Here is a 24,254-nt window from a genome sequence, read left to right as displayed (position 1 = left end):
TGACGGGCTCTTCGAATTTAATGTGATGCCATTTGGATTGTGCAACGCTCCGGCAACTTTCGAGAGATTTATGGACACTGTTTTGCGTGGCTTGAAGTGGAACATCTGCATGTGCTATCTCTACGACGTCGTCATCTTTGGCCGCACCTTCAGCGAACACAACTCGCGTCTGGATATTGTCCTGAACTGCATCAGAAACGCTGGTCTAGTTTTAAACTCTAAGAAATGCCACTTCGGAGACCGCCAAACCCTTGTGCTTGGGCACCTCGTCGACAAGGATGGCATCCGCCCTGATCCCCAGAAAACAGCAGCCGTTGAAGCGTTCAGTGCACCGCGCTGTGTCAAGGAGCTCCGTAGTTTTCTGGGGCTTTGTTCCTATTTCCGCCGATTTATTCCTAAATTCGCCGACGTTGCGTATCCGCTGACATGCCTGCTACGAAAGGACACCCCCTTTGAGTGGACTCCGGAGTGCGACTCTTCTTTTCGTCAGTTGAAGTTCCTGCTGACGTCACGACCGGTTCTTCAACACTTCAGTCCTTCAGCTCCGACAGAACTCCATACGGATGCCAGTGGCATAGGTATTGGTGCCGTCCTAGTTCAACGCTGCGGTGACCGCGAACACGTGATCGCATATGCAAGCCGCTCATTAAGTAGGCCCGAGCAGAATTACACTGTGACGGAACAAGAATGCCTCGCGGTAATATTTGCGGTTCAGCGGTTTCGTTCTTACCTGTATGGACGCCCCTTTACAGTGGTCACCGACCACCACTCGTTGTGTTGGCTTGTGAATCTTCGTGACCCTTGTGGCCGCCTTGCGCGCTGGGCGCTCCGACTGCAAGAATACAGCTTCACCGTCTCTTATAAGAGTGGTCGACGACACGCTGATGCGGACTGTCTCTCGCGTATGCCACTTAGTACTACGGACTGTGACGCCGATGACTTCGATCACCTCGTGGCTTCTGTGTCGCCGCGTTTTCCAGACTTCGACTGCTTCAAAACCGAACAGCGAAAAGACGATAAATTAACACCGCTCTTCACCGCTACGACCGCCTCGACGACAGCAAACCATTTCTGTGTACGTGATGGACTCCTCTATAAGAAGAACTTTTCCAGCACTGGCGCACGTTTTCTCCTAGTGGTGCCGGAGAGCCTTCGCACAGCGATTCTGCGTGCTATGCACGACGACCCTACGTCTGGCCATCTGGGTTCGGCGAGGACGCTTTACCGGACTCAGGAACGCTTTTATTGGCCTGGAATGCGACAATCTGTTGAGACGTATGTGGCCAGCTGCATGCAGTGTCAGCGCCACAAACGGCCATCTACTGCTCCGGCAGGTCTTCTGCAGCCGATCCCGCCTCCAAGCACGCCTTTCGAACAAGTGGGCATTGACTTCGTAGGCCCATTTCCCAAATCAGCCAAGGGAAACCGCTGGATAGTTGTTTGCGTCGACTACCTCACACGCTACTGCGAGACGGCGGCCGTGCCCTCCGCAACTGCCACTGACGTTTCAACATTCCTGCTGCAATATGTGATCCTGCGACATGGTCCGCCCCGCGTGATCATCAGCGACCGTGGACGACAATTCACAGCGGACGTCGTAGAGGAGCTGCTTCGTTTGTGTGATTCCCACTTGCGTCACTCGACACCATACCATCCACAGACGAATGGGCTTACGGAGCGTACCAACCGAACAATTGTAAACATGCTATCTATGTACGTTTCATCCGACCACAAGAACTGGGATGACGTACTGCCTTTTATCACGTACGCATTCAACACCGCCAAGCACGAGACCACCGGCTATAGCCCTTTCTTCCTGCTGTACGCACGGCCACCCCGGCACACAATCGACACTGTTTTCCCCTTCTGCAGTCACGAAAATTCCACTGTCGCCGAGACTCTCTGCCTCGCCGAAGAAGCTCGTCGTATTGCTCGTTTGCGCACTTTGGCATCGCAGGACAGATCAAAAGTACGCTACGACATTCGCCACCGTCCGGTAACCTATCGCCCTGGTGATTTAGTCTGGCTGTGGACTCCAGTACGGAAACGCGGGTTATGCCAAAAGCTTTTGGCCACCTACGATGGACCGTTTGTGATTATTAGCAGACTCACGGAAGTCACGTATAACATAGCTCGCCTCACGGCGAGTGGTAGAAGAGCTGCCAAGACACAAGTGGTCCATGTCGCCCGCTTGAAATTGTTCACATCAAGACACATGGATTGACTCGCCCGGCGGGCTTCGTCTGCGACGAGAGGAATGTTACGCATGAAGAAAACGAAGACCAGTGAACGTGCTGGCGGTCCCGAGTGGAAGAAGAAAGAAGAGAACGACGCTCAGTTGATAAACCAGCTGACCGCTCTTGCGCTCACCTTCGCGACCTAAAGTAAACGGTCCCCTTCATCCGTCAGGGTTATAAACGGTCTCCTTCGCGCGTAACAATATATATATATATATATATATATATATATATATATATATATATATATATATATATCACGGGGTTTAAACTTTTGTCCCGCAACTGGCGGATACAATGAATTTCAACTGATTAATGATTTGCACAATTTTGAAAGAGACATGAGGTTACGCGAGTACTTCCACGATCGGTGCCCCTCTAGCAAGACATCTTTATTTTCGACTAAGCACTGGACTCCTCCTTCTCAAAGAGATAAATGCCTCGATCTATACATCAGAGCTGTGCAGCGACATGTACTTGAAGCATACAAAATGCAATTACCATTCCGACGGAACCTTAGTGCCAAAGAAAGGGACGCAATTGAAAAGTTGGCTAACCGTGACGACATCATCATTAAACCCGCTGATAAAGGTGGCGCAGTCGTCATTATGGCCAAAGCCAGTTACATAACAGAGGCTCACAGACAACTTAATGACCAGTCATTATACAGGCATCTGAGTTACGACCCGACCGAACAGTTCAAAACCATGGTAAAGGACACTTTAGACAACCTCGCGAAAGAAAACAAGATAGAAAAGCCTGTAGTCAAGTCATTAGTTCCCCTAAGCCCGGTAGCTGGTAGATTTTATCTCCTTCCTAAAATCCACAAGGAAAACAACCCAGGGCGACCAATAGTTTCAGGAATAGGTACCGTCATAGGGAATTTGTCCCGCTATGTAGATAACCTTACCAGTTCAATTCCTCCTAAATTTTCTTCTTATATCAAAGATACTAACCACTTCCTGTCTGATATCGCTGACTTGTGTGTCCCAAGCGATGCTCTTCTAGTCACACTAGACGTGGCGTCGCTGTACACAAACATTCCCCATACAGATGGGATTCGAACATTACGTTCAAACCAGTGGTACCTCCATGGGCACAAAAATAGGTCCCAATTATGCTAACATTTTCATGGGCATACTAGAAAAAAACTTCCTCGATACTCGTGGCCTCAAACCATTCCATTACAAACGCTTCATCGACGACATTTTCTTAATTTGGCACCATGGTGAAGCTGCATTACTTTCCTTCATTACCGACTTTAACAATGCCGCACCGTCAATTTCCTTTTCCCATTCATATTCATCACTCAGCATAAACTTTCTTGACGTCTCGGCATCTCTGTGCAATGGTAACCTAACGACAAATCTTTACAGAAAGCCCACTCACCGACAGCGATATCTGCATTTTAAAAGCAGCCATGTCAAGCATTGCAAAACGAGCATTCCGTACAGCCAAGCTATCCGGTTCAAAAGAATTTGTTCGGACAATAGCGAATTCGCTCGCAACTGTAACCAGCTTCGTGACGCACTAACCGTACAGAAAAAGTTCCTTCCGGCCGACTGTCTCGACCGGAAGGAACTCATCTGCACGGACAAGCGATCGGCGCCGATTTCACGAACTAACCTTATCCTAACACACTCTGCATCTATTCCTAACGTGTCCCACATTCTGAGGAAGCATTATAACTTACTAACACAAAGCGACCGTCTTAAACACATTTTCACGGAATCGCCAAGGGTTGTCTATCGTCGCTCTACACTCTAAGAACAGTTTACACCCTTTGGCTTGCCCCTTCTGCCACACAAAAATAATCGTCATCTGCCTTGATGCGTTTCCTTTCTTTATCGCTGCAAGCCCGGAACTTTCCAGTGACGAACAGCCAGAGTAGTGAGTCCGGCTGGTAGGTTGGTCATCATCACGACGGAATTTTTGGAGACTGGTCTTCCGCCGTGAACGAACTGACCAGCTGACGGCATTCCTCGGCATACTTTGAGGCTTCAGACAGAGGCGTGCCCTCTGATCGGTCAGGCCGGTAGGGGCGAATGGTGTCGAGCGTACAAGTAGGTTCACGGCCATATACGAGAAAGAATGGCGAAAATCCCGTTGTGGCCTGTGAAGCGGTGTTATAGGCGTACGTAACATATGGCAAAACAAGATCCCAGTTGGTATGATCCGATGCAATGTACATGGATAGCATGTGGCCCAAAGTACGATTGAACCGTTCTGTTATGCTTTCGTTTCCAGATGATAAGCTGTAGTGGTGCGATGGACGGTATGGCACGCGGTCAAAGGGCGTCAAGAACTTCGGAAAGAAACGCACGCCCTCTGTAACTCAGAAGTTCCTGCGGTGCCCCATGACGCAATAGGAAGTGATGCAGGAGGAAGGAGGCAATGTCGAGGGCTGTCGCTGTTTGCAGCGCCGCAATTTCTGCATAGCTGGTGAGGTGGTCGACAGCGACAATAATCCAGCGTTTGCCAGCTGATGTGTAGGGAAGAGGACCGCAGAGATCAATACCGGCGCGGTCGAATGGTCGGGACGGACAAGGAATGCGTTGAAAAGGACCAGACGGACGAGGGGCAGGAAGCTTGCGCCGTTGGCACGCTGTGCACGAGCGAATGTACTTTCGCACAAAAGTATACATGCCACGTCAATAAAAGCGGGAGCGAAGCCTGGCGTAAGTCTTGAAGAGGCCGGCATGGGCGCATTGCGGGTCTGAATGGAGAGCGGAACATACATCTGTGCGCATATGGCGAGGGACGAATCGTAACCATTTGCGGCCATCGGAAACGCAATTTCAACGATAGAGAACCCTATCCCGTAACTCAAAATGAGAAGCTTGGCGGCGGATAGCGCGTGAAGGGCGTGTTGTTGAAGTGTCAGAAATGCAATCCATAAGTGCCGCAATTCGGGCATCTTTGCGTTGCTCCACATACATGTTGACGTGTACAGGCGACGAAAACGCCGACTCAATGACTGAAATGCAAGTCATGTCACTTGGTGTGGACGACCGAAAGAGGGCATCCGCGTCGGTGTGTTTACGACCAGACCGGTAAATGACGCGTATGTCGAAGTCTTGTTACCGTAGAGCCCATCACGCAAGGTGGCCTGACGGATCTTTTAAAGTCAATGACCAACATAGAGCACGGTGATGTGTAACGACGTCGAAGGGGCGGCCGTACAGGTAGGGTCGGAAGTTTCCAACGGCCCAGATGACAGCCAGGCACTCCTTTTCGGTGGCGGAGTAGTTGGATTCCGCTTTCGTTAGTGTTCGGCTTGCGCAGGCTAGTTTGTATTCATCATGCCCACTTTTTCTCTGTGCAAGTACGGCACCAAGTCCTACGCCGCTGCGTCGGTGTGGACTTCCGTGGAGGCCTTGGGGTCGAAATGGCGCAGTACTGGAGGCGAAGTGAGCAAACGTCGCATTATTTCAAAAGCATCGTCGCAAGCTGTGGCCCAGGTAGAAAGTCGTGTGTCACCGCGAAGCAGCTGAGTCAAGGGAGCAACGATAGAATCAAAATTCCGGATAAAACAACGAAAGTAGGATGAGAGCCCGATAAAGCTCCGAAGTTCTTTCAGGGACGTGAGTTTCGGGAATTCGGCGACGGCGCGAAGTTTGGAAGCATCATGTAGTATGCCATCTTTCGATACGAAGTGTCCGAGTATTCCAAGCTGCTTGGCTCCAAAGCGACATTTCTTCAAGTTGAGCCGGAGGCCTGCCTCGGTGATGGACTGCAGGACTTGTTCGAGACGGTACAGATGTGTGGGGAAATCTGGAGAAAAGACGACGACATCGTCAAGGTAACATAGGCATGTCTTCCATTTTAGCCCGCGATGGAGACTGTCCATCGTTCGTTCAAATGTAGCAGGGGCGTCGCAAAGCCCAAACGGCATAACGTTGAATCCATATAGGCCGTCTGGGGTCACGAAGGCTGTCTTCGGGCGATCGGCAGGATTCATAGGCACTTGCCAATAGCCTGAGCGTAAATCGAGCGAAGAAAAATACTCTGCGCCTTGCAAACAATCCAGAGCATCATCGATGGGCGGTATAGGGTAGACGTCTTTGCGAATTATCTTATTAAGACGGTGGTAGTCGACGCAAAATCCAATTGAGCCATCTTTTCTTTAACCAGGACTAAGGTGACGCCCAGGGACTATTAGAGGGTTGAACCACTCCACACTCAAGCATTTCGCTTACTTGGTTTTCGACAACACGGCGCTCTGCGGATGACGCACAATAAGGCCTCTGGCGAAGTGGTGCGTGGGTGCCGGTGTCGATCTCGAGACTTACAGTCGATGTGCGGCCTAGTGGGCTTGTTGACAGTCGAACGTAGATAGGTATTTCGGTAGAAGACTGAGAAGCTGCGAATGCTGCGTGCTGCTCAGGAGGGCACCTACTGAGCTATGGAAGACATCTTGCGTAGGCTGCGAACAAGGCAAGCTATATGTCAACGAGTTCACGTCTGAACAGATGTTATCAAGAGGTGCGTCAAAGATGGTTACTGAGTCGGCAGGCTGAAGACGTCCAAGGCACTCGCCACGCCGTAAGACGAGGGGCGTGGCCTTAGCGTTGGAAACGAGCAGTCGCGTGCAGCCACCGCTGACAGTTAAGACAGCGAAGGGAAGGGAACATCATTGGCGAACAAGAATGTCCGATGGGACAAACAGGGCAGTAGTGTCAGTGGCGAAAGTAGAGCAGGCATTCGCAATCACAGAAGAGTGCGGAGGGATTGTGGTGTCTTCTGCAACGGCCAGTTTGTCACCAAAATCGTCAAGGTCATGTAAACGGGTATCGGGAAGCGGGGGAAATTCAATTTCGGCGCGAGAACAATCAATGATGACCTGCTTATCGGAAAGGAAGTCCCATCCCAAGATGACGTCGTATGAACAGGATGAGAGGACGACGAACTCTACTGTATACGTGTTTCCTTGAATGACGATGCGGGCGGTACATGCGGCAACAGAGGTAATGCACTGGGAACTTGCTGTCCGGAGTGACAGCGCAGATAAGGGCATCATTACTTTTCGAAGCTTGCGGCAAAGTTCTTCCGTAACTACTGAAACTGCGGCGCCTGTGTCGACTAATGACACTGTAACGACTCCTTCTACAGATACTTCGATTACGTTCGTCGGAAGAGAGCAAGGCTTTGTGCGGTTCGACTGGAACGCAGTTCTCGCCTCTTGAACTGCGGTAGCTAGTTTTCCTGCTCCGATGGGGCCGGACGCTGCCCAATGGGGGAAATTGAGCGGCGACGAGGGGACGGCGAGCGACGATCACGGGCAGAAGGAATGACGTTGCTCGTAGACGGCAAGTGCGAGTCATTCGGTGGCGAGAAGTACGAAGCTGGCGAAAAGTAAGAACGAACAGGCTGGTCATTACCTTGAAGCCATAAGCGACGGCGACAGTGCCGTGCCACGTGTCCAGGAATTCCACAGAAGAAGCACACGGGGCGCTTGTCCAGTGCACGCCAGGGTCGCGTGCTAGCTGGTGATCTGGTGGTGCACACTGGAGGGATTGGACGTGGTGGCGCAGCAAACGGTGGTGCTGAAAAAAGTCGATGGAGGTGGTCGTGCTGCAACCTCGGCGTAGCTTAGAGGTACAGGCAATGGTGGCGCTGCAAGAGGGGACTGAATAGCTTCGGACACTTGCTCCTGGAGCATCTGACGAAGAACACAAACGACAGGACTGGCTCCGGTCCTGTCGTTTGTGTTCTTCTTCCTGAGTCCTGGTCATCTGCGCCTTGCCTTTACTACTTCAAGCATGAACCAACTAGAACAAGCAAGAGTTTTACTCGAGCGTATAAATTCCTTGATTTGCTGAACTGATGCCCGTTGTTAGTCACAGCGGCTAAACTTGCAATGGAAGTATCGCGGATCGAAGAACGTCGAGTGAGTAGACGTTGCCTCCTGAGTTCGTTGTAGCTTTGACAAAGTTCAGCGACTTCAGCCACGGTCCGTGGGCTTTTCGAGGGGAGCATTTAGAATGCGTCGTCTTCGATGCCCTTCATTACGTGGCGGACCTTGTCAGACTCAGTCATCGATGGATCGACGCGCTTGCTAAGGTCCACAACGTCTTCTATGTACTTGGTGAAGTTTTCACCAACGGCTGCGCAAGGGCTCTTCGGCACGGATCTTCCGCACCTCAGGGCGACCAAGGACTTGCGTAATTCGCGCGTTGAAATCTGGCCAGGTGCTGAGGTCGGATTCGTGGTTGTGGTACCACACGCTAGCGGCACCCGTGAGATAGAAGTTCAGGTAACCGGGCTCCGCAGCAACGTCCCGTTTATTGTGGGCACTCACGCGCTCTTATATCGAGAACCAATCTTCTGCGTTATCTTGGTCGGAACCACTGAAGATGGGAGGATCGCATTGATGCACTGAGCCAGCACAAATCAATGTTGGCGATGCCGGACGTGTTGTCTGGCTGGCACCGTCAGGCATGATGGCCGGCAGTGTTCGATTACGTAGTTCCAGGGTGGTTGGGGAAGTACTACCCGGCACAGCTCCACCAACTATGTAACGCGGTTTATTGAGCACTCAGAAACGCGACCGTCTCAGTCGAGCGTCAGACACCGAGAGCGCGAGCCCCACTTCGTGCGTCCATAGGGCGCGCTAGTGTTCTTCGCTACAATATATATATATATATATATATATATATATATATATATATATATATATATATATATATATATATATATATATATATATATATATATATATATATATAATGCTAGGCATAACCTTGACAGACAGAAAGAGCGGTTTGGATCAGAGGGAATACGGATATAGCCGATATTCTAATGGACATTAAGAGACAAAATGGCGCTGGGCAGGTGATGTCCTGCGCAGGTTCGATAGCAGCTGGACCATTAGGGTTACAGAATGGGTACTAAGAGAAGGGAAACGCAGTCGAGGATGGCAGAAGACGGCGCTAGTTGGAGTCGGTTGGCGCCGGACATGGTTAATTGGAGATCGAAGGCAGAGGCTATCGCCTTTCAGTGCATATGAAATATGCTGATATATATATATATATATATATATATATATATATATGACGTAGTAGTTCTGCGGAAACCGGGTGGATGTCTCAATCGGGTGGATGTCGCAATCGGGTGGATGTCTCATTTTCCCTTTATTCATATATATATATATATATATATATGGCAGCAGCTTTGAGAACAGCATCGCGTGCCGCAGGGGCTCGATCTCTTAGAGAATGTGCTCCGTCTGCCCGTCACTTTGACGTTTCTTTGACAAAGGTCAAAGAAACCTTTGGAATTGGCGGAGGTGTGGGGTGTGCTTTAGCCGCCCTGGAACTCCACCACAGCCGTGACGTAGTTGTAGAGCGCCCGCCTCGGCTGCGGGAGGTCGTGGATTGAATTTCCACCGTCGTTCGGCATCCACTGGTTCACATGTGCAGAAGCGCACCCCGGCTTGGCGTTCGTCTTTCTTCAGGGGGTGATACGCCTGGTTAAGGAGCCTGTGCCCTAAATTATCTTTGAAACCCTAGCGCCCCCTCCACCTCTGCCCAAAGAAAGGAGCCTGGTGGTTCCACGCCGCCAATCCCCATAGGTGGGTGTCCTTCCAAGAGTCTAGAACTCCTGTACTTGCCGATAACCAGTCGGCGTCGGCAGTGCGCTTGTACCTATTTTGCCTGTAGGTGCCCGGCGGCAGCGCCACTTGTCCCTCAGCCGCGGCGGATGCTCGACGATTTCACGAACGTTGTGGTTGGGACAAGGGGCGACGAGCCCCTCGAACACCTTTATAGGGCCTCCTTTCGAGATAACCCGTATAAGCAACCGAGTGCTAGGTGGTGGTATATCTGTCCTCGCTCGAAAAAACAAACCGGTGGGCTTCCGGCGGCACCGCTACAGTGCGTCCGCATACGACGCAGACGCTGTACTATTTCCCCACCACGGCAGTTTCTGATCAGTTTCGGCGTTTTATTTTTCGGGGTTCTTGCACGCCGAGAACCGTAGTCTAAATCTGATTATAAGCAGCCAACAAACACACAGGGACGACATAGGGGAATATATTTGTAGTTCATGAATGAAATAAAGAAATCGAAATGAAATAAATGGGCATGAAACTGGGTGTAAAAAACAACTAGCCGCAGGTGAGATACGAACCCAGGTCCTCGTATTACGCGTGCGATGCTGTTACCGAGGCGCTGTTATTCCATCCACATTCTTGGGTATTTCAATTTATGTACTAGAACTAACACTGGGACTGATAGCCAGCACCACCACTAAAGAAATGATATATAAATACAAAACACTTCCAGGGTGTAGATGTTGGAACAGCGGCTGCCGTGGCGCAGTTAGTAGCGGCATGCCATTTGTAGTTCCGCATCACATCGCATCGCAGCCGCGATGCGGAACTACACATAACTTCCGCTATGCTTTCATCGGCGTCCTTTGCTTTTATTGCGATAGCAATATTATGGACACTCCAGGCGCATTTCAGCCGTCGGCGTCGCCGTGATGTTCCATATCAAATTCAAGGACGATAACACCGTCGCCGCGCGCCCTACGCTGTATGTGTGAGTTAAAGCGTGCGGGGATAGGCGGCCTAATCTCGCCCGCGCGAAAGAGCGGAGAGGAAGCTCGCCGTCTGCAATCGAGCGCGAGGCAACGGGAGGAGGGGAGAGAAGGGGGCAGCATTCTACTCTGGCTAGAACTACGTATGGGGTGGCCGTGCGTATTCGCGTGGCTGCATCTTGAGAGGGCTGTACGCTGGAGTCAGGGTCTAGGTGCATTGATGGCTCGTAGCGTTGTGCGTGCCGTGTGTTCTCGGCGTTAAGTTTTTGTGCAAGCGGTAGGCAGCACGAAGGTCACTATGCTCGCTGCTGCTACCGCGTTTGCTTACGCCAGCGTTTCGACTGCGAGTGTCCGCGGCCATCGATTGTGATATCTTGATGTTTGCTGTGCGCGCTAAAACCACGCCTGATAATTTAGTTAGCAAGCGAATGTTCATTTATTTATTTATTTACTCGATTATTCATCGTACCCGCACGACTTACATGTAGTATTACAGAGGGGATGGGCTAACAGATACAGACAACTATACAAAGAAGAAAACACAATAATCAAGTTGACACCACAAGCTGATACGGCCGACAAAAGTGCTATCGTTACTTCGTATGGCTGCTTCCTAATTTGCTGTCCCAATCGATGTTTCTCCTAGCTGGCGAGGCATTTTTTGTGATTATTGGGAACGTAAAAAAACAAGGTAAACTAGCGAGTATATTTAATTTTGCCAGTTTCGACTGCTTGACGACAGCCTTTGATCACAGTTTGCAAGAAACATGCCCCTTGATTGTGAAATGATATGGAACACGTCAAACGGTGCATTGATTTGATTTGAAGTCTAGGGTTTGACGAAAACTCGTCTGGCGAGGAAAGAACATTGCTGAATAAACGTACAAAGCGTAGCAGCTGAGCTCCCTGTAAGGCCGATGAGAACAAGAAAACGGGCGTCTCTCCCCTATGCACGAGGCGTGAGCGAGTCAATATCAAGAATTTTCAAAGATTATGATGTACAAATCTGCCACGTCCCCTCAAGCAAGCTAAAACAGCAACTCGTCTGAGTCACAGACCGCCTCGAAAAAAAATTTCCGGGCGTCATCTACGAAATTCTTTGCTAGGACTGCTAGGCGTACTACGTAGGCGAGACGGGAAACTTTAAAAGAAGGCTACAGCAGCACCGCAATGATGTAGCCAAAGGACACACGGTTTCTAGCGCCCTGGCAGAGCATCACGAAAAATACTAGACACACTATTAACTGGCATTCGGATTCTATCATCGAAAGAGAGAAAAAATTATCATCCCGATTGCTCCTTCAATCACTCTGCATACAATCTACTACTAACACAATAAACCGGATATAAGAAAATACTATCGGGGCCCCTGACCAGAACACAGCGGATGGCATTTCTATTTACACATAAACCAGCTGCATTAACAAAAAAATGATCGAGACAATCCGGAAGCACTGCATCCGGGATGTCAATGCCATCTTTAAATATCTCGATATTTGCATGCGACGACGACGTTCGATTTAGCGTAACATTTAGTTTTTTCCAAGTTTTGCGACTGTCATTTTGACGAGACATGAAGTATTCGCATTCATAAGAGGTCTTGGCTTTCCGAAGCCCATTCGTTAGCTTATTGCGGTAGCGTTTAAATATATGTAGATCGGTTATATTACGCGACTTAGCAAACTTATTATAGAGCATGTTTTTGAACTTTATTTTGCGAAAGAGGTCGTCCATGATCCACGGTTTGCGAATGTGCGAAGAACGCTTGCCTCTAGTTCGCAGAGGAAAGCTTTCTTGGTAACAGGCGCTGAAAACACGCAGAAATTCCTTATATGCCGATTGGGCACATTGTGTGGCACATACATCGCTCCAGTCGAGCAACTGAATCTGTCTGCGAAACGTTTCTAGACGGTTTGGTGCAATCACTTGGCGTGGGAAAAGACGCTGTCCTTTCTTTTCGGTGCATCGTTTGGGACAGAAGAAAACGGGCATATGGTCGCTCAGGCTACACGAAAGAACGGCGGCATTAATGATAGCCGTTGAAGCACCGGTGATAAACAAATACACGCAAGTGGACGCGGCATAGGTTACTCGTGTTGGGACGGAGATAACGCTAAGATGACGATAACGATAAGTGGCCTCAATCGCCGATATCGTCAAAAAAGAGGTTCAGCGATCGCTTGGACTTTCTGAAGTGCAACCAGATTCACCGCAGCCCCAGCCGGAAGCGATGGCCTATCGTCACCCGCCGTCGAGGTCCCCCTCCGCGACCGCGCCAGGGCCCTGTAACACCGTAATTCCGTCATCCACCACCGCCACCTCCAGCACGCCCACCCGTCGCCCAGCGCACCTATGCGAGGAAGACGAACATTTGGCGAGCGCCCGACCAACGCCCGCTCTGCTATCACTGCGGAGAAGCCGGTTATGTGCATCAGCGATGCCCACATTGCGACTTGGGGTTGGTAGGGTTCGCTGTCAACGCGCCTCGTCCACAGCTTGGGGAGCGCCCACGTGACATCGCCGACTACCTCACCGCCACTCAGTGGAGTTCTAGATGACAGTCCTGTTCGCCCTCACCAGGCCACTACTTGTCGTCACAACGCCGACCATACACAGGCCCAGACCGGTGCGGTCTGCGAGCCCTTATTCGTAAAACTAAAAGCAGAAACCGACGGAGGTGCGGGTGCTGTTCGTCGAACTGACGAAGATCCTCCGCCGCTGACGAAGACGCCGAAAATTCTGTCTCGACCACATATCCACGATGCGCGGCCACCCCGACCAAGTCTGGAAGCATAGAATATGCCGACGAAAGATAACCTGACGGCGCCACGTAACAGCCACAGGTCAGCCCGATGCAGCCGTGATCCGACGCCAAGATTTAACTGCAATACAAGGCAAAGAACCACCGACCTCGACGTGCTTCTCGATGGCCACGCAGTCACCGCAGGAGCCCACTACTCCGTCATGAGTGGACGCATCGCCACCCAGTTGAAGAACGTTAAGACTGCATGGGAAGGCCCTCACATTGGAAACACTGGAGTACACCTAATAACACCGACTGGAATCTGCACGGAAAGAATTACCGTTCATGAGTGGACTTACCCTGCCATATTTTTTATCCTCCAACAGTATTCACAAGACGTCATTCTCGGCATGGACTTCCTGAAGCAACACAGCGCAGTCATCGACCTCAAGTCGAAATTGATAATGCTGTCGGAAGATCAAGCGTTACCGTTAGAGAGATGTCGTAGTCACTGTGGTGTCTGACTCAGACCAGACGCATGACACTGGACCACACAAGCGCAGTATGTACATTCCCTTTATTCGTCACAGTAAAGCCACTTATATAGCAAAACATATTGCATGACGATGACAATATGTACGCTGAAAGAAACGAAACTGAAACATAAAGAAGGATACAATAGTCACCATGGCTTAAGTGGGCTCGAAGAGCAAGTGAGCTACCTACTTCGCTCTGGCATTGTAGACGTAAAACGCGTCATCGAGGGCGAGCAATGTCTATTGTCCAACCGTGAAATTTCCGCCCCAAGAGGGATCGCTCGACTGCACTGAGGAAAAGGGAAATTGATGCTGACAAACATCAGCCAGGAGTTCAAGCACACCAACAAGGGCACGACGATCGCATACATCGAGGAAATTGTGGAAGCCAGCAATGCGTCTGTGTTCTCGGATTCTGCCGCATCGACCCCGACGACCATAGTTCCCGAGACAGACGTCGACATTAATCTAAGTCTCTCCATGCTTAAGCAGCAAGAACTCAGAATTCTGCTCCGACGATACAAAGGCTGCTTTTCGACGTCATCGAGGATTGGACAAACACCAGTCGCCAAGCATCGCATAATCACCGACGAGTGCGCTCGACCACTGCGCCAGAGCCCTTACCGAGTTTCGCCGCCAGAACGTGAACCTTTAAGACAATAAGTCGACAAAACGCTGCACGACGACATAATCCAGCCGTCCAAAAGCCGATGGGCATCTCCTGTTGTCTTGTTAAAGAAAAACGACGGGACCCTACGATTCTGCGGCGATTATCGTCGACTGAACAAGATCACTGAGACGGACGTATACCCCTTCCCGCGGATAGACGACGCATTGGATCGGCTCTGGAACGCTAAATACTTCTCGTCGATGGATCTCAAGTCTGGCTACTGGCAAATAGAAGTCGATGAAAAAGATCGCGAAAAGACCGCGTTCATCACGCCAGACGGCCTCTACAAGTTCAAGGTCATGTCATTCGGACTGTGCTCGGTCGCTTAAACGTTCCAGCGCGTCATGGACATGGTGTTAGCAGAATTGAAGTGGCAGACTTGTTTGTTTACTTGTATGACGTCGCCGTCTTCGCCTCAAATTTTTGATGATCACCTGAGGCGGCTTGCGACAGTAATAGAGGCCATCAAGTCATCAGGGCTCATTGTGAAGTCGGCAAAGTGCTGCTTCGGTTACGGTGAGCTTCTGTTTCTGGGCCACGTCATCAGCAAATCTGGAGTCCGCCCCGACCCGCAGAAGACAGCTGCCATCGCAAAGTTCCAGCAGCCCATCGGCAGGAAGGGAGTGCTTAGATTCCTTCGCATGTGTGCCTGCTATAGGCGCATTGTCCAGAACTTTTCACGCATCACTGAGCCATTGACACGTATAATTAAACGTGACGTCGAGTTCTAGAGGAAAACGCCACAGGTCGAGGCATCTCAAAAACTCCGACGAGGCATGCAATCGTCACCGGTACTTGCGCACTTCGACGAGGACACGCATACAGAAATCCACACTGTAGTCTTGGCGTCGGCGCCGTCCTAGTCTGGAGGAAAGACGGACTTGAACGACAATGGCTTACGCTAGCCGGTCGCTGTCAAAAGCGGAAGGCAATTGTTCTACGACCGAAAAGGAATGCCTCGCCGTCATTTGGCTACAGCAAAATTTCGCCCTTACCTATATGGCAGGCTATTCAGAGTCGTCAGCGACCATATAGCATTGTGTTGGCTAGCGAATATCAAGGACCCATCAGGACCGCTGGCGCGGTTGAGGCTCAGACTGCAAGAATATTATGTCACTGTAACCTACAAGCCCGGACAAAACGCTCTGAAGCTGATTGCCTATTACGCGCCCCCATTGATCCGCCACCGCAAGATAACGGGGATGATGACGCCTTCCTTGGAATAATAAGCGCGGAAGACTTTGCTGAAACGCAACGAGCAGACCCGAAGCTAAAAAGCCTCGTCGAGTATGACGTTTTCCCTAGAGCATTGAAGTGAGTATTGTCTTCGCTCTCGCTAAAAAACATCCTACTCGTAAAGAAAAACTTCTCACCAGTTCGCGCCAACTACCTTCTTGCTCTCTCAGCTCTGCGCCCAGAAGTAATGCCGCCCTACATGACGATCAGATCGCTGGGCACCTCGGATTCTCCTGGACGCTGTCGAGGATACAGGAAAAGTATAACTGGAGGCGCCTGACCGCCAACGTCGCCCGTTACATCAAGACATGCCCAGAATGTCAGCGACGAAAGACACCAACGACTGGGGCAGCGGGATTACCACAGCTGATCGAGCCTCGTTGCCGATCATTTCAGCAGATCGGGAAGGACTTGTTAGGACCCTTTCCGACGTCAACATCCGGAGATAAGTGCATCGTTGTAGCTACTGACTACCTCACCCGCTTTGCTTAAACGAAAGCTCTGCCGAAAGGTAGCGCAGCCGAAATGGCGAAATGCTTCGTCGAGAACATCCTGCTGTGACATGGCGCCCCAGAAGTCCTCATCACCGACAGAGGAACGGACTTTACAGGGGAGTTTACCCGAGCCATTCTGCAATGCAGTCAGACGAGACACAGGAGGACAACTGCCTACCACCTGCAGACGAATCGTCTTACGGAGCGCCTAAATAAGACCGTCGCCGACATGCTAGCAATGTACGTCGATGTCGAACACAAGACCTGGTATGCCGTCCTGCCATACGTAACCTTCGCGTACAACACAGCGGTACAAGAAAAAACACAGATCGCGCCGTTCAAGCTGGTTTACGGCAGGAATCCGATGACGACTCTCGATGCTATGCTGCCGCACGTCACCGACGAAGAGAATCTTGACCTCGCCAACTATCTCCAGCGCGCTGAAGAAGCGCGACAGCTCGCCCGCCTGCGAATCAAAAATGACCAGGGGACCGATAGCCGACACTTCAATTTGCGACGACGCTACGTCGAGTACCAGCCCGGCGACCGCGTTTCAGTTCGGGCACCAATACGCTGACGAGGACTTAGCGAGAGGCTTTTACGCCACTACCTCGGAGCCACAATCCGACGCATTGGCGCGCTGTACTATGAGGTCGTACCAGACGGCATTTCACTATCACAGCGGCGCCGCTCACGACCTGAAATAGTACACGTTGTGTGACTTAAGCCGTTTTAGCAGCGCTAATGAACTTAGAGATTTTGCGTAGCTGACCCTTGGACTTTAGTTTTTTAACATTGTTACTTTGGAGATTGTTTTTGATAGTTTCCTTTTGTGTTTAGCTCTCCTGTCATGTTTGTAGCGTCGGGACGACGCTTTTGGAGGGGAATAGATTGACGCGTGGACTTGTTTATCTTTTTCGGGTGAGCGCCTTTCATCGTCTAACAAATGTTATCGCACAGCGTAGGACGCGCCCGCCTCTATCGCAAGTTTCCAGAATGTTATCGATGATTCTATTGTCACCGAAGTTTGTGTAATCTGATTGCATATGCGACGCAAATTGTGTAGAAGTTTTTGTAAGACACGCCAGCACCATAGATTACTTTGGAATATTCTATGAATCGTGTATAAAAGCCGACGCGGTTGACCGGCAGAGCAAATTTTTGACGATGGCCGGCTGTCTTCGCCGCTGTCGCTATGCTTTAAGTGTAGCCTGTTCTTGTGGGCAAAGGTTCGCCCAATAAAAGTTAGTTACGTCATCCACAGTATTGCTACTGTGTTCTTTCCGTCACTACTACATGACACTATAATGAAACCCAAGGATTTTGTACTGCACTACTTTTTTTCTATCCTTGTGATTTTTTTTTATTTAGTTCCCGGTCGTCTGACTGATTTCTAGTTATTTCTACTTATTGCAGGCACTTCAGTAACTCAACTTGTAACGAGAATAATGCCGTGATATGGTATCCATAATGAAACCCACGAACTTTATACTGCAGTGTTTTCTTTCTATTTTCTTCTTATTTATTTTGAAATTCGTCCCCATCGTCTCAGTTGGTGAAGCGGAAGTGCTGCACAAGAAAGAAGAGTGTCACTCGGTGCTCGTGCCACTAAAAAGAAGCATGGCGTTTACAAACGCGTTGCTCTGCACAAAAAGCAGACATGATCTTTCTGTAAATCGCATTTGTAGAGGTGTTTTTCAGAGGACTGAATTACATGTCAGTTTCGTTCGCTTTAGGTGTATTATTAGATGCAGTTTACAAAATTATTTTACGTTTTCTTTTGCTGGGCTACTAAGTTGTAAGCATGATTGTTTCTAACTAACTTAACAATTTGCCAGTTTTTCAACAACATTGTTAAATAAATTGACACTATGTCTTTTTCACCACGTGTTCCTTTAAATGCGACAAACAATCAATATTAGTGCAGTGCTGGCCACGAAAAAAAGTGGCACTTTTGCCCAAAGGGGGAAGCATCGATTGCGATAGCAAATTACTATACATCGGCTGTATAGGCGGCGTGCACGCCGACGGCCGCGCCGCTGGTGGCGGCCTTGCGCGGAACGCACGGGAGAGGAGCGAGCCGCGCGCCGTAGCACACCGTAGTTTGCTGCGTCGCTGATAGTGCTTCTCCGTCTTGTTTGTGTTTTGAGAGCAAAATAGGCAACACCCTTCGCATGTGTGGGATGGCCAAAGCTTCCGAAGAATGTCGAAGAAGAATTGTTGCAGGGTGGGGGGCTCAAATACAGGCGAAAACGTGCCGGCGATAGGGTTCTAATTATTCCCCGCAAAGCCTCATCAGCAGGAGCAATGGTGGCAATGGATCGTTGCTTCGGCGCGAAATTTCTTGTTCTCATCCTTTCCTTCGTCGCTTCGTTTTTTTTTTCTTTTTTATTATTATTTTTTTGCTCGATTGTAGTTAGACGCGTAAGCGACGAAGTCCTTCTGCAGTGCAGCATGTGGTTTAAAGGCATTTCGCTAAAGTTCGGAATGCCGTTTGCCGCTTATATTGTTTTCCGCTTCTTTACCGCGTTGGGCTAGCTAGGCAGCACGACTGCATGAGCGCATTGTGTTGTATGTTAAAGCTATAGAAGTTTGCAAGAACTGAAATTGTTAGTTTTATGTGGCCCGGTAAATCCTCGCTCCAGCTGTCGCGGACTTCATGTTTTTACATCTATTTTATGCGTGGCTTCGCACATGTTTAACTGTTGCTAGTTGCTTCATGCATAACTCTTGATTCTCTTGAGCTGCGAGGTTTTCACCCTGCCTCGTTTGTAAAGGGTATAAATCACGCTGTGTCTTATCGGAATGACACCAAGCAAGTGCTTCTTTAACAGCTTTATTCATTTCGCCCGAGGGCATCTTAGATATCGTGGTTTTTTGGGAAATGTGTTTAGAAAATAGGTAGCTCAGGGCGAGAATTGCTAATAGTTGCTGCATATGGTATTTTGTTCCATTTTTCGCTGATGCATTTTTCGCGGAATAGTTCGCGCCACGTTTGGTAAGTCATCACATCTTGATGCTGTCTGAGCAGACTTAACACGCCGACTGATTTGTTTGTTTCACAACGTAGTCACTTCTTGCAAGTGAATTTTTTACTCAACTAAATTATTTCTTATTATGCTTACGCCGCATAGGACTAAACCCGGCCTTGCCGCCAGCGCTGGATCTAATTTGACTGGCGCTGCTCTGCCTCTAAATATATCATGTGGCACCTCTCTCTAGTAACATTTAAAAAAAGTACTGCAACGTTAGACTATAACTTTGTACGTTTCCAAGCAGCTCCCTTAGGGAATCTAAAATTGCAAAAACTGCAGCGCGAACGGCAGTTCATCGGCGGTACAGCGCTAACACGTGCTTTTACCCGTGCGTTTGGTGGCTTCGTTGACTATAGTGTACGCGTTTCTATCAATAAATTCGCAATTATTCTTCTTCAGGCGACTTTCACTGCACTTATTCGGCGGCGTCACATGTATTCATCGGCAGAAAAATCACAACGGCATATGCAGACATCGCACCTTGCGGATTTGTTATCTAAGCCTGCACTAACGACGGGTGCTTATTATTGAAGTACAGAAGCAGCATTACGGCAAGGGTAGAATTTAAAAAAAAAACACGGTCGAGACATCGCATTAGTCAACAAAATTTGTCGGCTAGTTTACATGAGCTCCACTTCATGTAAATGGTCTTCATGGCGTTTGTCTGCGGCACGCACCTGGCGCGTGTGTGGACCATGTTGCCCCAAACACCGGTAACATCTTGTTCATACCCGCTCCCAGAGGTCTGCGTCTTTCCTACAGCTGTCACCGCAGAAGAAGCAGTCTGGCGCCCGAACAAAGGACAAATCGCAGCCGCTAACTTCAGTCACCCTTGCTGCAAAGCGTTGTCGTCTGCTACTGCTCCCGCGCGTATTGTTGGAAGCGCCCGCTAGGTAGCTATCAGTGGCACCTCTATAGGCGGTGCACGAGGCCTATAAACTTGCAAACATAGCCATACTAACTAAATTTACAAGCATGGTGTCGCGCGCATTGAAACAAATATGGACACATCTCACTCGATGACTGCGGGAACTCCTTGTCAAAACGCTTCAGTGAGGAAACGCGGCAGCAGCAGCGAGTGAATTGATCTTCGAGCAGCCGCTCGCATCAGCGTCGCAGACGACGTTCAAGATACAGTCTCCCGGCCGGGCGCGCGTGGCCACCCGAAGTAGAATGCGCCCGTGCACGACGGAAGGCGGCGCGCTTGCTCCCCGCTCTCGCAAATTGCGTGCGCGAGATGGAGCCGCGATGGCCGGCTTACCGTCGCACGCCTTCACTCGCACACACGGCATACGGCGCGTGGCGACTAGTTTATCGCCATTGGACTTTACGCGGAACCTCGAGGCAGCGCCGATGCGGATGGCAGAAATGTGCCTGGAGTGTCTATATAATTGCTATCACAATAAAGGTTGTTTAGGAGAAAGCAATCATTTGGAAGCTCCTATCTAAACACATGGAAATCGACAAATCGTTTTTTTATATGTCCGTACTTTGCCTTTAGCTGCTGTTTAGGATGACACCAGTTGGCCCAAACGCTTTGGTCAAGGCTTTGTTCACTGTCGACGCACGCAAATAAATATAATCGAGAAATCTCATGTAAGATATTGCTTTTATGAAGGAACATTCAAAGTAAATTTTGATGGGGCGCTTTACATGTTTGTATTTCTGATTTGTTGGCTGCTTCGGCTGGCACAAAGGCGATAAAGAAAGAGCAACAATAAACATCAGATATTTCCTATGAGACTTCTCTTGGAAGTCATTCAAGTGCACTTCTCATCCTTGCCACTTTTATCGCCGACCGAGAATGCCACTAGGATTCAAATAGTGCAAGCTTACTTATCACAGAACCAATGCCGCCTGAAGTGCTTGTTGTATTGCTGGCTACCTTTTTTTCGTTTCGTAATTGCGTTTTCAATTGAGCGCACAATATATACTTTCTAGCTCTTTAACTTTCGTGTGCATGAGCCCTAAGGTATCGCAGAAATGTTATACTTAGTAAAATATTACACACTTGCAAAGTATAATTTTTGGCTTTTGTTTTGTTATTAGGTCCTCTGAAAAATACCTTTGGGTCTGACACCAATAACAATAGCGGCGTCCCCTCCGTCTTTCTGTCGCTTTGCCAGCCTCGCTTGCGCTACATGATGCTGAGTAGAGCATAAGTATGGTCGCTTGGCGCAAACTAGGAAGGAGGGGAGGGAACAAGGGGAACGCTACAGGCACTGTACATGATGCCATACGAGCAAGCCCATCAGTCTACCACACCGAAATAAGGTTCAGCGCTCATACGTGCCAAAGCCATGATCTGATTATGAGGCACGCCGTAGGGGGGAATTCCGAATTGATTTTTGCCACGTGTGTTTTTTTTTTTAACGTGCACCCAATTATCGGTACACGGGCGTTTTCTCATTTCGCCCGCATCGAAGGGCGGGCACCGCGACCGGGATTCGACCCCGCGATCTCGTGCTTAGCAGTGCAAGGCCAAATCCACTAAGCAACCACGGCGAAGGACCCTGTCGAATAATGAGAGCAGCATTCCGGGCAAGTTTGTAATCCTTCAGCACTTCGAAGCAAGCGTTTGTAGGCATAAGATGATTGCAATTAGAATGCTCACATGACACGAAATTGATCACACAGACAATAAAAATACTCGTCGCCTGCGCCGTTTTGCTCCCCCCACACAAACTGAAACTGTGGATGAACTGCAACTGTTTTAAGTTGCGGTTGTCCATCCGAGCGAATCCGTGAGCAATTGCATAAATCTTGCATTCGTGTGGTGCTAGTTTTGCATCAGTCTGTTACCATTAAAATACGCATTCATTGCGTAGATGATTGGTCTGTGATAGAACATTAGAGCAATATCGGTAACATAGCTCTATGGCAACGGAAATATTCGATTCGTTTTTGTAAGACAGCCTAACATATCCTTTTTTTATTCTTGCGTCCCATGCACTCCTAATGACAGGAACCGTCTACCGTCTGATACCGTTTTCATTTCGGACCATTAGCTATATTGTCCGGCCATACACAGTCACGTGTTTGATGACGCGTGAAATGTTTTTTTTTTATATACGCTGTTCTTCGCATTGCATCTTTATTCGAACCTAATGTTGCGTTAGCCTAAAATTGCCTCCCCATATGTTTTGTAGAGGTTATTAATGTTGTAGATGTTATTACATTTGATGTTTTGTTTCGTTAATTTATGTACCCCACTCCCCTCTCTAAAGCTCTGTGCGCTTGATCAAAAAATAAATAAATAAATAAGTAAGGTTATGGGAAAAAGCGCGAAATTTTCGGAGAGAGCAAAGCGAAAATTTGTTACCGTTACTAGCAAACTCCAATACAGTATAGTACAGTCAACTCTACCCTTTTTCATTCTCGTTTCGTTACGTTTGTACACACACGTTATTGCGGCCACAAAAGCAGCAATAAGGTTGCGTCTATTAGCCAATAGCCCATGAAACTCCGATTGCAGATTCTCAAGGAAGGAGCGGGTGGCTCGAACGACGCTGAATTGGTGCCACAGGAGAAGGACGTCGATGACTGCCCCTGTCGTCGTCGCAAGGAAAAGCCGGTCGTCTTGCTGCCGCCTCTCGGCACGGAGTGCACGGGCCCCGACTGCCTGCCAAGAGATCCGGTCGCCCCTGCGGAACAGGCACCGCACGTGCCGGAGGTTAAGGCGCCCGAGAAGCCGCTCGACTCCTTCGTACCACCGGCGCCCGGCTACCCAAAGTACCCCGACGTAATTCCTGAAGAGCCTCAAGGTGAGTACGCCGGTGCGAGTACAGCCTGAGACTTGAGCAACGCGACCCTTGCGCTTAGACAGCTTTTACGCCTATTGGATGGACGGCAGCTTTCGAATCAAGTGCGAAGAATACATAAAGGTGACGTTGTATTTTCATAATTTTGGCGTCATGAAGGCCATCGTTAAACAAAAGACGCCAAAAATTGCGAGCTCTTCCGGGAAGGGTGATGGGTAGGCCTAGCTGGTTTTCCATTTTTGATTGCGTGGTACATTTTAGTGTATGGTACCTCACACAAGCTTTGTTCGTTATCCAGGTAAAGCACCCCTCTCAAAAAACAAAAAGTCCAGTGTGAGTTCAGGCACCGCAACCGTTACGTGTATTGTGTGCAGGCGGCACACAATCCCTTTCAAATGCGGCGCATGCCGCGTAGGTGAGACAGGCAGGTGTCTGAACGATCGTCTGCGTGAACATGCGAATAATGTTCAGAATGGAAAAGAAGGTTTCTTAGCCCTGCACTGTAGCGCGTGCGGTTGCACCCCTCTGTTTGGAAAAACATAAGTAATCTTCACACACAGGGATTATCGAACGTGCATCATCATAGAATCGTCTAGAATAGCACGTGAAGAATGTCAGTGCATAAGCAAGCCATCGCTGGCCTTGTTACGAACGGAGTTAGCATTCTTAGGCAAGGGCGGCGAGAACAGTGAACGGTGGTGACATCTGCAAAGTGTCTTTCTTTTTGGTTTTTTCTTCATGTCTCTTTTGTCATCCGCATTGTTTGTTTTTAAATATGTATTTTTCAGAATCAGAATCCACTTTATTTACAACACACTAGTTGGGGGCCCCCAGGCAGAAAGCTGTCGCAGACAGCTTGACGGGACCTGGGGGTCTACAGAGAGCAGCAGGCAGTTGATTTCACAAATTCGAACAATTGTAAATACATACAGACATTATGAAGAAGAAATGAACTTGTTTCATACAGATGCAGCATACAAGCTGGACACTATCACAGAATG

General features: G+C 49.3%; 1 protein-coding gene across 2 annotated transcripts in view; it reads left to right on the top strand.

The window, feature by feature from the left end:
* The window catches only part of LOC142590681 (uncharacterized), a 344,046-nt gene that overhangs the window by 106,247 nt on the left and 213,545 nt on the right, over positions 1-24,254 (top strand). For both annotated transcript variants that reach the window (XM_075703098.1, XM_075703097.1), the window contains one exon: positions 22,968-23,256. In XM_075703098.1, the coding sequence (XP_075559213.1) occupies positions 22,968-23,256 (289 nt within the window). The remainder of the gene's footprint in view (positions 1-22,967; positions 23,257-24,254) is intronic.

The sequence above is a fragment of the Dermacentor variabilis genome, chromosome 8, assembly GCF_050947875.1.
Source record: "Dermacentor variabilis isolate Ectoservices chromosome 8, ASM5094787v1, whole genome shotgun sequence".
Classification (NCBI taxonomy): Eukaryota; Metazoa; Arthropoda; class Arachnida; order Ixodida; family Ixodidae; genus Dermacentor; species Dermacentor variabilis.
This window is presented reverse-complemented; position numbering and strand designations above follow the sequence as displayed.